At 38.9% G+C, this 13,894-nt stretch overlaps 4 protein-coding genes across 4 annotated transcripts; 1 reads left to right on the top strand and 3 right to left on the bottom strand.

Moving 5' to 3' along the window:
• Positions 1–149: 149 nt before the first annotated feature.
• On the top strand, positions 150–1,462 carry LOC108855633 (B-box zinc finger protein 25). The gene is made up of 3 exons (XM_018629498.2): positions 150–546; positions 713–1,018; positions 1,094–1,462. Exons 1-3 carry the CDS (start codon positions 364–366, stop codon positions 1,334–1,336), a joined length of 732 nt encoding a protein of 243 aa, XP_018485000.1. The 5' UTR covers positions 150–363; the 3' UTR covers positions 1,337–1,462.
• On the bottom strand, positions 1,434–4,227 carry LOC108855632 (probable fructokinase-1). The gene is made up of 4 exons (XM_018629497.2): positions 3,712–4,227; positions 2,482–2,814; positions 1,872–1,988; positions 1,434–1,752 (listed from the first exon to the last, which is right to left on the bottom strand). The coding sequence occupies exons 1-4, from the start codon at positions 4,111–4,113 to the stop codon at positions 1,624–1,626; spliced, it is 981 nt and encodes a 326-aa protein (XP_018484999.1). The 5' UTR covers positions 4,114–4,227; the 3' UTR covers positions 1,434–1,623.
• Positions 4,228–7,212: 2,985 nt separating this feature from the next.
• On the bottom strand, positions 7,213–10,459 carry LOC108854543 (pentatricopeptide repeat-containing protein GUN1, chloroplastic). Its single transcript, XM_018628136.2, has 4 exons — positions 8,453–10,459; positions 8,121–8,337; positions 7,825–8,009; positions 7,213–7,665 (listed from the first exon to the last, which is right to left on the bottom strand). The coding sequence occupies exons 1-4, from the start codon at positions 10,345–10,347 to the stop codon at positions 7,380–7,382; spliced, it is 2,583 nt and encodes an 860-aa protein (XP_018483638.1). The 5' UTR covers positions 10,348–10,459; the 3' UTR covers positions 7,213–7,379.
• Positions 10,460–11,604: 1,145 nt separating this feature from the next.
• Positions 11,605–12,433, bottom strand: LOC108851461 (uncharacterized). Its single transcript, XM_018624896.2, has one exon. The coding sequence runs from the start codon at positions 12,370–12,372 to the stop codon at positions 11,782–11,784; it is 591 nt and encodes a 196-aa protein (XP_018480398.1). The 5' UTR covers positions 12,373–12,433; the 3' UTR covers positions 11,605–11,781.
• Between the last annotated feature and the right edge of the window lie 1,461 nt (positions 12,434–13,894).

Here is a 13,894-nt window from a genome sequence, read left to right as displayed (position 1 = left end):
CCGACTATTTTCTCTTTTTTTTCTTCTTTTTTTTCTGTGGACAATGTTTGTTAATGAAAACAAGTGAGAGAGACAGAGAAGGAAAGAAACAACGTGAGCCGCAGAGCAAGAAGAAGAGTGGAGCCTACAAACTACATGGCCTTGTTGTAAGAAGCAAGGATGTGGTTCCTTTTGATACGCAGAATCATCATCATCAAAATCTTCTTTATCTTCTTCTCTTCCCTCCTATATCACTTACTCCTCAACTTGAACACCAACCAAAACTGTTTCTCCTTTTTTTTTGCTCTCAACTGTCGCTCCATTTGTCTTCTAGACCAAGAAAAGAAACACAGGTTTCTTTTGTAAGTTCCTCTGATATCCAAGATGAAGATACAGTGTGATGTATGTGAGAAAGCTCCTGCTACACTGATATGTTGTGCAGATGAGGCTGCTTTGTGCGCTAGTTGCGACGTTGAGGTCCACGCTGCCAATAAGCTCGCTAGCAAACACCAGCGCCTTTTTCTTGACTCTCTCTCCACCAAGTTCCCTCCTTGCGACATCTGCCTTGTAAGAAACAAATAATCTCTTCTTCTCCTTTTTGTAAACGTTTTGAGTGGGATAATTTGTTAGTTATTAGTTAGCAAAGATTAAGAGTTTTTAGGGATATCAAGAAACAATATGTTGAAGGTTTGCTTAGGTAGTGATCTCTCTTTCTTTGTGTGTTAACTTGCAGGAGAAGGCAGCTTTCATATTCTGTGTTGAGGATAGAGCTCTGCTCTGCAGAGACTGCGATGAGGCCACCCATGCGCCTAACACTCGCTCTGCTAATCACCAGAGGTTCTTAGCTACTGGAATCCGAGTCGCTCTGAGTTCCAAAAGTTGCAGCAAAGAAGTGGAGATGAATCATTTCGACCCACCTAACCAGCAGAATGCAAAGCAGATTCTCTCTAAACCACCAGCTCAACCGTCTGTTCCGTCTCCTCCATGGGATGGCGATGAGTTCTTCCGCTACTCTGATCTTGAGTGCAGTAGTAACAAGGTGAGAAAATGGCTTTTACCAAATATTTTTACTTTGAACCTTATTTTGACATGTATGTACGTGTGCTTTGGGCAGAAAGAGCAGCTCGATCTTGGTGAACTGGACTGGCTTGCAGAGATGGGTTTCATTGGGGACCAGCCTGATGATCAAGAAGCTCTACCGGCAGCTGAAGTTCCCGAGATTTCGGTTTCACATCTGGCTCATGTTCATTCCTACAATAGACCCGTGAAGTCCACCAATGTTTCCAACAAGAAGCCGAGGCTTGAGATTCGGTATGATGATGATGATGAGCACTCCCTTGTCCCTGACCTTGGCTAAGCTATGGATTAAACTATATATATAGCATTTGGTTCGTATATGTATGTACCTACCTACACACACACATCTCTTGCTCTTGCGCTTGCATTGCTTAAACTTGGAATAAAAAGCTCTTATTATTAGCAAGCGATGCCTTGAATTGAAACATGTCTTTTTTTAAATCGTTACATGTGAAGATAAGAAAAAAAACAGAGCCATTGATTTCAACCAAACATCAGAAAACAAGAATACATAAGCGAACAACACAGATTACACTGGAGTAAGCTTGAGAGGCGTTTTTGTGTGTTTTACTTCCCTTCAAGAAAGGTGAGAACTTCAGCATCGGTGGGAAGAGCTGGAATGGCTCCTTTTTTGGTCGTGGTGATTGCTCCACAAGCGTTTGCGAATCTTAGCACCTTTCTCAATCTCTCTTCGTCCTGTTTCATTTCATTAATGAAATTTAGAAACCTATATGTCTACCATCTTTAACCACAAGAGGATTCATTCAATGGGGGTTGTATGCAACATTGAGTTGGGTGCGTATTATGAATGTTACCTCGAGAATGGATTGATCCTCAGCAATCTTGGTTAGGAGAGCACCAACAAAGGAATCTCCAGCTCCGGTTGTATCCACGGCGTTCACATGGAAAGGGTCAACCGATCCATGGAAAGTCTACACATTTTTAGTGGAAGTCACAAAAGTCATTGACGTGGTAAAGAAGTAAACCAATCTGTTTCATGTTCATGTGATTAAGCAAAAATAACTTCCTTTTCTAGACAAGAAGAAAACGAGATCACGACTTTTGTGACCCTTGATTGATTACTTGACCAGTAACAATGTTTTGGATGGTCCACGAGAAACAATTTTTAATTAAGCAGTTGGTGAGATCTACCAAACCAACTCATAACCCTCCAATATTAAATTAAATAGCAGTAATGATTCCTGTACAAATATTTTATATACTCTGTTCTGACTATATATATGTTAATACATATCTCGAATCCTTTCCAAAAACATGTTAATATAAAAGTAATTCCTAAATTATATTATATAGCACACTAGTTTTGCCTTATGGCATCAACTAATGAACACAACCAAGAGACAACTAATGTTGATGATGACTACGGTTAATGCACATAAAGATGTTTTAGTGTGTGTTTTTTACCTTGGCGTAATACCGGCAGCCCTTTTCACCGAGAGTGACAAGCAAGAGCTTCAAGTTGGGATGCCACAAGGACATTGCGGTTTCATCATCGATCTTGTCGCTTCCAGTCAGAAACTCTAGCTCGACGTCGCTGACCTTGATGATCTCAGCCTTGTCCCAGATGCTCATGATCTGTGTTTTGGCTTCCTCCTTTGATGGCCACAGAGGCTCCCTGAGGTTTGGGTCGTAGGAAAGAAGCGCTCCTGCTTCTTTGGCCACTTCCATGGCCTTCAAGTGAGCTGACCTACATGGCTCCACTATTAAGCTTATTGATCCATAGTGAAACACTTTAGCCTGCATAATTGGTCATCAAATAAAACCTTAGGCAGTTTGGTACACCCAAATACTCACAAAACATCACAACTTTGGTCATAAGGAATCATCATGAGTGACGGGGACCCATTTTGATAAATGATCCTTTGTGTTTCGAATATTAACTACGATGGGGTCAGTAATTGTCAAACTGTTGAAGAAAAGCAAAAGGTTATCGCCAGTGAGATTAGCTGTAAAGGTGAAACCTTTTAACATTTTTAAGCAAAAATATTCAACCAGGTATATCAACCAGGAGCTAATTTCAACATCATCATAAAGATTGGACTATACACCTACATTGATACATGAACATTAAATTTTGGTAGTATGGCACAGTCCTAAATTTAATAGTAGGACTTAACAATTGTACACTAGGGGGCTACATAATCAATACATATTTATTATTTGTTATCAATTTTGTACAAATAATTTATACATTTTAACAATTTAAATGACCAAACGGAAAAGTTTCATACCCTAATCACACATGAATACAAAAAAATCACATAAGTTTATTTTAACTCAAAAAGAAGACATATTTAGCTCACTGCTAAACTACTTAACAGTAGATATAAAACACCAGACACACAATTTCCCACAAATCTTCTTTTTTTTGCTTCTTCCATATTTCGAAAAAATCACGTGATAATCACGTGGATCTATGCACATTCATGGGAGAAAGAAAGATCAAATACCCGCGAAAAAAACGCAGTGAGAGATCAGAGCAAAAAGAAAAAAGTCACAGTCCGTGATTTTAGCATGGACACATATCCACAGTGAGATAGAATCATCTTCTACGTTTCTCAATAAGCACTCACGATTTGAAAAAAAATATTTTTTTAAAAAAACAGACTATATAATCAGAGAGATTTAACGTACAGATCTGATGAGGTCAAGGTCGAGTTCGTCGGGACGGAGGAGCATATCGGCGCTGGGGTTCCGGTAAAACATAAACTCCCGATCTCCGTCGGCACGCAGCGTCACGAACGCCAGAGCCGTTCTTGCTCCCGTGTCGAAGTTGATCCCCTGATCGGCGACGCCGTTCTCCCTCAGTATCCCCGCGAGCATGTGCCCGAACTCGTCGTCTCCGAGTTTTCCGACGAAGGCGGATCGTCCGCCGAGACGCGTAACGGCGATGGCGACGTTGGCGGGAGCGCCGCCGGGAGCTTTGAGGAAGCCTGGAGCTTCGGCGAGCGAGACGCCGGACTCGGTTGGGACGAAGTCGATGAGCATCTCGCCGAAGCTGACGATGAGGCCTTTCTCGCCGTTGGATGCAGCCATTGGAAGAAGATAACGAGATCTGTGGATCGTTGGATCAAATCGGAGAACTGATAGAGAAGAGAGTAAATATATAAAATGAAGGGGAAAGAGAATGGTTTATATAGAGAGACTTTGTAACTGGTGGAAGAAAGAAGTGTAATCATTTAATATGATGATAAATGTTTTAATGGATTTTTTAACAAATATCCGTAATCCATAACATATCAAAATATTATCTTCGAAAACACGAGTTTCTCTAATAAAGTGCGAACAGATCTCTTCAAATATTTATTACCTTTTCAAATGTTTGTCCGAATATTTGATTTTATTTTCTCTTAATCAAGATTCAAAGTCCAAAAAATCGTATTATCATCAGCAGTTATCTAAACTATTAAAACTGAAGTACAAATAGTAATTAAGGCTGAGTTTTCCTCAATAATTACAATATAATGCCATTAGAATTAAAACACTGTCGTATCACCTCTTTACTAAATGTGCTTAAACCTGCGACTTTGCCCAAAATGATAACGGCGGCTTTCTTCGAGCTCTCCCCAGCTACAACACCAGCCTATGTAATCTCTCTCTCTCTCTCTCTCTCTCTCTCTCTCTCTCTTCTCTCTCTCTCTCTCTCTCTCTCTCTCTCTCTCTCTCTCTCTCTCTGTTTTTGTCTCTGAAATCGCAAAGTTGATTTATCTGTCTGTGATTTGGGGTTTTGAAGATGATCCAAAGCAGATGGAGATCCAAAGCAGCTGGAGATCCTTATTGTACTTTGTTTGTGGGTCGTATCTCCTCTGATCTGGATCGAGGAGACTCTTCGTGAGGTAGGATTATGTGTTGTTTACGTGGAGTTACACTCTTTCGTTGTTCGGGTGATGACAAAGGTTTTTTCTTTACAGGTTATGAGTAAATACGGAAAAATTTAAGAGCTTGCGGTTGGTCAGACACATTGGTAAAGGCTTTGCAATTGCTTTGCTTTATGATCTTACTTATGTTGGTTTGTACACATGTTGTCTTAGCATAATTGTGTTGATTATACATTATGTTATTACGTTTTGTTTAGTGAGGGTGCTTTACGAGGATATGCTTTTGTGGAGTATGAGATCGAGAAGGAGATGCGACGTGCTACTACAGTGACGCTAACTTTTTTTTTGTTCTTTAAAGCCGTTTGAAATATATATTTTCTATTTCAACAGTGGAGTTTAGTTTTCGGATAGAAATATTATTTTGTTGCAGTTTTTTACAGGGTGCTCATCATTCATTTATTGATGGTCGAGAGATTGTTGTTGATTATAATATGCAGCAATTGATGCCTGGATGGATGATTAGGTGAGTTCCATTCTCTTACTATCCCCTAAGAGCTAAATCTTCATCATCCCTTAGATTAATCTTTTCTCTTCTTCTCTGGAAAAAGGAAGTGGACTTGGTGCAGACTATAATTGTTATGAACCTTCAAAATCATGTTTAACTGTGCATTATGTCTGTTATAATATTAGACGGCTGATTCCTTATAAAGATTTGAAAAAGCTTGGGATCCAGCTTTCACCAGAGGGAAGATACATGTCACGTACTCAGGTCTACTACCATTTCTTTATCTTGATTAATATTCTATCTCTGTTTTTTTTTTGAACATTTTATCTCTGGATCATATATATATTCTGGATGTTTTTATATACATTAAAATTAAAAATAATTAATATATATATAAGTATATAAGTTTTTTTCGGATACATTTTGATATCCAAAATACTTCGGTTCGAATTGGTTATTGTTTCGGTTGTCTAAATATCAAAATTTCGAATAATTTGGATATTTAATCAATTTTGGTTCGGTTTGGTATTACTTTTTCGGATCGTGATCGGTTCGATTCTTCAGTTTGAATTTTTTATCCAATTTTGATATTGACATGAAAAATAAATAATAATATTTTTTTGAAATATACACCCGCACGGGTGTGCGGGTCAAAATCTAGTTACTCATTATGTTGATGAATGACTACTAGCTAGAGTAAATTAATAGAAAATCTTTTATCAAAAAAGAAAAAGCTAGAGTAAATAATAAACTTAGTACAGATATATCATGATGTGTGATATCTTGTGGGATAATGACAAAACACCAACAACATACTCTCACGTGTTTTAAAAATTGTGTTTATTCTAGGAAAAATATGAATTTTTCGTTTTTTATTCAACTGTTTCTGTTTGTTATATACTTATTATACAAAATGAAATACATTAAATAAAAAAGGATTTTTTTCTCAAAATAAAAATATTTACGTGTTGTTAATCAAAGATTTAAAGAAATTTGAAAGTGGTATATTATACCCACATTTCATTTTTGTTTATATGATATAATACGTCGCAAAGTTGACAAAAATATTTAACTCTTACCAAATGAAATGATTCACGTTCAAATAAACTAAGTTAAGCGTCACTGGCTGGTCGGTTATGACAGGTTGTATTAATTTGATATTGTAGTTATCAATTACTAATCATACCAAAGAAAAAACCATACCAATATTAAATAATCTGTGGACTCCAATAAAATAAACACAGCATTTTACATATCTCAAGATTAGTCTGAAATTTGATTCGTCATTATACGGTTTAATAAGAACCATTTCACATAATTTTTGTGTAGCTTGTTACAAATTATTAGCACAGACATCCAACATAACTCGGAACAAAACACAGTTGTTAACATTGGACAGTAGAGCTACAAAGAGAAGAGGCTGCCAAGTGAGTTAGGTTTCTTCATGTTCTTCGGTTGATATCCTTGTTGTGTTATTTCGGTGGTTATGTGATCATGGAGGACTAAGACTTTTCGTGTGGCTGATTCACCAAGCCAAGTTGCCACGACCGAACCGCGGGTCGCTTTAGCGCCAACCACTTAGTTGTGTTTTCCCCAACCAGGTAAAAAAAGGTTGACAAATCCATATCATTCACCGAAGAGGTGTTCTTAACATACCTCATGATTTTAGCTAACTTCGTAAACAATGTACCGCATGTTTTGTTACCTCAACTTCGTAGACAGTGGACTTACCCCCTTTCTAGTAACTCATTCACCTCTCCTTTCAATAGAGGTCAGCTTGAGTAGCGACTCAATCTAGTTGTGGTATTAATATGATTTTATCTAGTTGATAAAACATTTTTATGGCTCAAAATTACAATTTGCGTCTTACTTTGTTACAAAATATCAGCACACCGCAGAAAACACCACCATTGTTACAAGTTACAAACACATACTTGGCGGTCATAAAATTGTATACATAAAACAGAGTACAACTACTACTACAGGAGAAGAGGCTGCAAAGTGAGAGAGGTTTGTTCATGTTGTTCTGTTTCCCCCCTTGTTGTGCTAGCTTTGGTGGTTATGTGGTCATGGACTATCAAGAGCTTGAGTGTGGCTGATTCACGCAGCCAAGTTGCTACGACCGAACCGCTTGATGTGAACCTTCCCATGTTGCATTTTGAGAGGTAGAACGGTGCGTCCATTCCCCTCAAAAGCGCTTCAACCGCTGGCCTTAGTGCCGCGTCTCCAACCACTTTGCTGTGTTTCCCCCAACCAGTCAATATGCTGCCACACAAAAAAAAGATACCAAAATATTATGAAACAACCATAAATTCCTAAGTAGTCCTCATGTAAGATTAATAAACCTAGCAAACTGCTTGTGCGTTATCACAAGACAACCTAGCATCTACTTTGGGATTAAACAGAACAGAAGAGTTGTATTACCTCAAAAGTTTAGGTAACTCATGACCTTCATAGACAATGGAGCGTATGTTTAGCAACCAAGCATGGACCATCGCACGTGCAGCGCCAGAAGACATAAGGTGCAAGTCCAAGCAAGACTCAGACCAAACGTTCTCCCAAACTTGTCTAGATCTTCCCTCAAGCGCCACCAGTTGCGCTCCTCGTTTCTATAAACAAAAAAAAGGTTTCCAAAAAGTAAAGCCTTTTTTGCACTAATAATAACGCATAGAAACTCCAAAACATTGGCTTTCTAAAACAACCATGTGAAAAAAATTTACCTGACCAAAGTGCCAGAGCATGTCTGTAAGAGCATTGTAGAAGGCAGCAGCAGTGGAACCATCCATTTCGTTTACTTTGTCGAATAAGCTCTGAGCCTGGAGCCACACATTCTCCCTGTGGCCCTTGAGAAGTCCATGAACCACACCATACACCTGATTATCAAACAGCCTGAGCTCCTCTAGCAGCACCGATGCATCTTCAAATGAATTGCACCGACTACATCGATACACAAACATGTCAACAACAAATCACATAGTGCTAATCTATAACAACATAAACAATTAGGTCATATCATTCAATCACCAAGTTCAAGAAGAGGTGAAAGACAAACCTGCAAGCATTCAGAATGGCAGAGAAGGTAACAACGTTCGGTTTTATTTCCAGCTGATGCATCTTGCGGATAACTTCCAATATAGAGGAGAGCTCATGCATACCCTCCTCCTCACAATCTTTCTTCCCTCTGTTACTACTCTCGACCGTTAACTTCCCAAATATCTGCATCACCTGATTATCCTCTGTTTCAGTCAGTTTACTTAGAGAAGAAGAAGGCAAAGAGGATCCAACTCCACCATCTCCAGACTCAGCCAAGCACTCCACAGTCGCGGAACGACCAAAAGCATCGATAATAGAATTATAAGTCACAACATTAGGACTAATCCCTTCCTTGGTCATCTCATCGATCAAAGAAACAGCAGAACCCACCAACCCGTTCTTACACAACGCATCAATCAACGCACTGTACAAAACAACATCAGCTCTCAACCCCGCCCCTTTGAACTCCTTAAATATCTCCATCGCCTCTCTGTACAAACCCCCTTTCGAGTACACATCGATCAACGTCGAGTAAGTCAGTAAGTTAGGCATCACTCGCTCCCGTTTCATCTCGCCGAAAACATTCTTCACCTCAACATAGTTCCTCTGCTTCCCGTAACCTCCGAGAAGCGCGTTGTAAGTCACCACATCCTTCTTGATCCCCACGGCCGCCATCTCTCTCAAAACATCCAACGCCTCTCTAGACCTCCCGAGCTTAGAGTATATCGAAAGCAGCGTGTTGTAAGAGACTCTATCAAGCGCAATCCCGAGGTACTTCATCTCATCAAACAAGTTAAGCGCCTCATCAAACCTCCCAGCTTTCGCAAAACCATCGATCACAGCGCTGTAACTCACCACGTTAGGCATGATTCTCTTGGAAGGCATCTGAGCTAGTATCTCGAAGGCGAGATCCATCTTCCCGCCTTTACATATCGCGTCCAGAAGCGTGTTGTAAGTGAAAACATCCTGCTCGATCCCTCTCTTGGACATCTCGTCGAAGAGGTTCCTCGCGGCTTCCCAAAGCCCTCCTCTGCTGCAAACAGCGAGGAGGGAGTTGAAGGTGATCCTATCCGGCTGCACGCCGTTCCTCTGCATCTCGTCGAAGAACTCAGCCACTCGTTTAAACTCCATCCCTCCTTTACCACAGGCGTCGATAACCGCATTGTAGGTGACCAAGTTAGGTCTGAGCCCGTACCCCTTTTTCATTGAGTTGAAGATGTCGATGGCTTCCTCGTGTAGCCCGCTTCTCCCGTAAGCGGAGATGATTGCGGAGAAGGCGTAGACTGTGTTCCCGTAACCTCCGGATAACGCGTTTTGGAAGACTCTTTTGGCGATGGAGACTTTGCCTAACCTCCCGAGAGTACCGATCATAGCGCTTGCTAGCTTCCCTTGCTCGATTTTACGAGTTTCTCTGAGGACGGCGAACTCGTAGAGTTTGACTGCTTTGTCGCACTCTCCTCTGTTCCCGAGCTCGCGGAGGATGAAGGTGTAGTCGTCGGAGCCGCGGAGGGAGGTTTCGAAGGTGAGGATGAGGGTGTGGAAGGACTCGGAGGAGCCGGAGAATGTGAGGGCGGTGTTGAGGGCTTCCTCGGCGGCGGAGCTGTGGCGGGAGGAGGAGGTGGTGGTTTTGGGTCGGCCGAAGTGCATCTTGGAGACGAAGCGGGTGGAGCGGCGGCCGGAGAAGTCGGAGGAGTCGGACTTGGGGGTTTGGAGAGGAGGGAACTTGGGGAGATGGGTGGAGGGGGCGACTGAGACGGAGGCGGAGGAGGAGGTGGGAGCTGAGGTGGTGACGGCGCGGGGGTGGGAAGGGACGCGCTGCGGGAGCCATGGACGGTGGGTGGGGTTGGGCTGTTGGCGGATCTGGGGGTGGGTGTTGGTTGTGGTCATGGACCGGTGTGGCGGCGTTGACGCCATCGTGAAAGGGGAGGAAGGGATGATTTGGGATTGGGAGAGAGAGATAAGGTAAACAGTGACCGGAAAGATAAGCCTTTCGTTTACGTTTGGACTCTTTCTCTCCTTATCACCTTCCAGAAATTCATTTTTATATATTTTTCTTAATATATGGTTTCGGAGTTTATTAGGTTTAATAACGTTTTGAGTGTTTCACGCATGACTGGCTGGCTATTCTCGTTTATTTTCTCACTTATTATTTCATTTTCTAGTTGTCTATGTTCTTTAATATTCTTTTTTACATTTTTGGTTCTGTGTTTTAGTTTTAAAATTTAATATAGAAGTTTCTGCAAAATGTTGGGTCTAAAAGAGTTTTTATAAGAAATAGTTTAGCTTTTTATACAACTAACCAAAGTCACGTATAATTCTCTTTTATTTTCTCAAGAGTTTTATTTTTTTCTCAATTCTCTATGTTCTCTTAATTTATTTATTTTTACATTTTCGTTGAATAAATTTTGAATTTTCTGAAAAGTGATGGTTCTATAAAAGCAATCTTTATTATTAAAAAAAAGAGAGTTAAGCTTTACACGACCAACTCTTACCAAATGAGATTAATAACCCACCTACCTATAGACGAATGGGTAATTTAATTGTCTCACCTAATGTAGCAAAAATGATTTTCTAACTCTAGACCAATCCTAGATTTGCTGACGTCTTATGAGACTTAAAAGAGTTTCGGACAATGATTCCCGCGTCAGCAAATTCACCAGCAGCAAGTTACATGCTTTGGGTCAAAAATAACTTGTACCTTGGGTTACAAATTGATCATAAATCTGAATTACTGCAACAACACAAACTTGCAAAAGTTTTTATCGTTTGGCATTCTGGTCGCGCTTGCGTGTTATGTAAGATCATGAACAGTCTAAGTGACTGACAAAGGTAAGATTGAAACAACAAGAGCTAAAAAGGTAAAAACAGACAGCAATTCAAACAAGAGTAGCGGAGAAACACATACAAAAGGATCGACCATTTCAATTCCTCATGACAAAAAGCTAAAAGTTTATCATAACTAAGACGCTTAGATAGCTATCTCACCGGACAAGACTAGAACTGAAATACTCAGTTATATTTTACAACAGCTAAAACAGCCGCAATTAGGACAAGAAACTGAATACACAACACGAAAAAACTCACAGGATCCAACCATTGTAAGAACTGACATCGAAGAGAAACCACAAAAGGAAGTAAACGATGGACAACCAAAATTCAAACCATCTCACATCTCAAAACTTAACATCTTTTTGTTCATTGTAAAGGTCTCAACCTCATCACTGAGATCATACATATTAATAAGGTCCCAATCTCACTATCAAACTTGGTTCTTAAGATGCAGATCATTAAGTAACAACATTTGACTAAACAAAAATACAAAACTCAAAAAAAAAAAACAGTCAACTCTTAGACACTCTTCTTGCTCCCATTCACCATCTCATCAGGAATCACTTTAAGATGCTTCCTCTGCTTAGACTTGGCAATCTTCTTCAACGTCTTAGGGTTCGTAATCTTCTGCAGCTTCGTCCCCGTCCTCAAAACATTCTCCGCCTTCCTCTTCTCCCTCTCTTCCTTCTTCTTCCTCTTCTCCACCTTATGACTCCTAATCTCCTCCTTTAACTCGTTCTTCCTCTCCTTATACGCCCTCTTGATCTCCCTCTGCCTCTTCATCTCCTCCAGATCCGGCCCCCTGTTCCTCACGAACCTCCCCGACGATCTGTGAGTCCGCGGCGTCTTCCAGTTACGCCCCGACACTTTCCCGGCGATCACGCCGTCGTACGTCGGTCTCCCGATGGATACGGCGGCGGCCACGGGTTTGTCTGGATCTTCCGAGGACGCGACGGCGCTGCGTTTCGCGGATGGAGGGTGGGAGGAATCGATGTCCATCGAGGCTTCATCGGCGTCGCCGGCGGCTTGTTCCTGAGATTCGCGTTTGCGTTTGGCGGTTTTGCCGCCGAATCCTTCGTCGAGGCACCGGAAATCTGTGGTGCAGGCCATTTTTGAGAAGCTTGAGTTGTTGTGTTGTGGCGGTGAGGTTTTAAGAACTTTTAGGGTTTTCGAGTTTGTTTATATGCGTGAATGGGAATCAGGTTAGAAATCCGGTTTTGATCCGCCCGTCGTAATTCAGTAATCGAACCGAACCGGATTCTCGATGTAAATCAGTTACTCTGGTTTGGTTGATGCAAATTAACACCGAGTTAAAAAAAAAAAGTTATTAGTTGGAGAATGGAGATAATAAACAGTTAGTAGGTGCAAACGTTATTGAGCGCTTTTTATAATTGACACAATATGTTTGAAAGTTATTATATTTGCGGGATATTTGTGATTGATTGATAATAAATAATTGATGTAATTTAATAATAAATTACTAATATTAACATATTATAATATTATAAAAATATTAAAAACATACTATTGTATTAAAATATAATAATTATCAATATAATATGATTAATAAAAATTTATGTAAAAATTTATGTTTATTTATTTAATTTTTAAATTAGCTGAAAGTTATAATTTTAAAAAAGTTTTTGAATTTTTTTATAAGATTTAAAAATATTTTATTTTGTTTTATATATGTATGTGGCTTTATATATGTATGTATATTAGTTTTTAAAAATTCTAATAATGAATAATTAGTTTAAAGTTTTTATTAAAAAAATTATGATATTGTTTGTAAATTTAATATATAAATATTTATATTATTTCCATTATAAATTTTTAATTCTAAAATATTTTTGAAAATAGTTTTATATTTATTTATTCATCTGCAACCGAATAAGAAGAGTAAAACGAGTGCGAAGGGAACGAAACGAGATTTTCTTTTTAAGAAAGTCTAGTCTCTTTCAGGCTAGTTTTTGATTTTAAAAAGTTATGAACAGTTTAAAATAATTTCTAACGGTTTGTATGACTGTTTTGAAATGTTGTCAACTATTATCAGCCGCAAAAGCTGCGTTTGCGGATGGTAGAGAGATATTGACTCAATAGTATACGGTTAACCAACTTATTTTATAGGGGACAAGGAATGAAGTAAATCATATTTACCTTACACACTAGGTGATTTTCCCGTGCTCATGCACGGATACAAATATTTATAAATTAAATATTTTACAATAGTTGATTGTTATTTAATTTTAATTTTGAATTAATTTATAATTTGTATGCATAATCTATACTAATAATATTATATTATTTTAATCAGACATGTGATTTTAAATAAGTTATCATTTGGGTATATTGGATTGCATCAATCAATTTCTCTAAATTCAACTAATATTTTTTTATTTTAAATAATATGAAAATTATGATTATTTGCTTTTACTTTGGTTGTTATCTTAGATATGTAAATATATTTGAGGAAGATTATGTATAACTTAAGATATATTTTGATTAGAATGAAGTAAAAATAAACTAAATATTTGATTCCAAATTAAAAAAATTAAACTATATGTTGATTTTTAAAATAAAATATTAGAAAGTAAAACGATAATCAATTGGAAGTTACTTACATAAGTAACTA

Source organism: Raphanus sativus, chromosome 4 (assembly GCF_000801105.2).
Source record: "Raphanus sativus cultivar WK10039 chromosome 4, ASM80110v3, whole genome shotgun sequence".
Lineage (NCBI taxonomy): Eukaryota > Viridiplantae > Streptophyta > Magnoliopsida > Brassicales > Brassicaceae > Raphanus > Raphanus sativus.
This window is presented reverse-complemented; position numbering and strand designations above follow the sequence as displayed.

Excerpts from the sequence above, each read along its gene's own strand:
- LOC108855632 (XM_018629497.2), bottom strand. The coding sequence starts at position 4,113 with ATGGCTGCATCCAACGGCGAGAAAGGCCTCATCGTCAGCTTCGGCGAG. Across the intron at positions 2,815-3,711 it reads ACCTTGACCTCATCAGATCT|GCTAAAGTGTTTCACTATGG; the intron begins GTACGTTAAATC and ends CCAATTATGCAG. Across the intron at positions 1,989-2,481 it reads GCTGCCGGTATTACGCCAAG|ACTTTCCATGGATCGGTTGA; the intron begins GTAAAAAACACA and ends AAAAATGTGTAG.
- LOC108851461 (XM_018624896.2), bottom strand. The coding sequence starts at position 12,372 with ATGGCCTGCACCACAGATTTCCGGTGCCTCGACGAAGGATTCGGCGGC.
- LOC108855633 (XM_018629498.2), top strand. The coding sequence starts at position 364 with ATGAAGATACAGTGTGATGTATGTGAGAAAGCTCCTGCTACACTGATA. Across the intron at positions 547-712 it reads CTCCTTGCGACATCTGCCTT|GAGAAGGCAGCTTTCATATT; the intron begins GTAAGAAACAAA and ends GTTAACTTGCAG. Across the intron at positions 1,019-1,093 it reads TTGAGTGCAGTAGTAACAAG|AAAGAGCAGCTCGATCTTGG; the intron begins GTGAGAAAATGG and ends TGCTTTGGGCAG.
- LOC108854543 (XM_018628136.2), bottom strand. The coding sequence starts at position 10,347 with ATGGCGTCAACGCCGCCACACCGGTCCATGACCACAACCAACACCCAC. Across the intron at positions 8,010-8,120 it reads TGCTCTGGCACTTTGGTCAG|AAACGAGGAGCGCAACTGGT; the intron begins GTAAATTTTTTT and ends TTTTGTTTATAG. Across the intron at positions 7,666-7,824 it reads GAGTTACCTAAACTTTTGAG|CATATTGACTGGTTGGGGGA; the intron begins GTAATACAACTC and ends TTTGTGTGGCAG.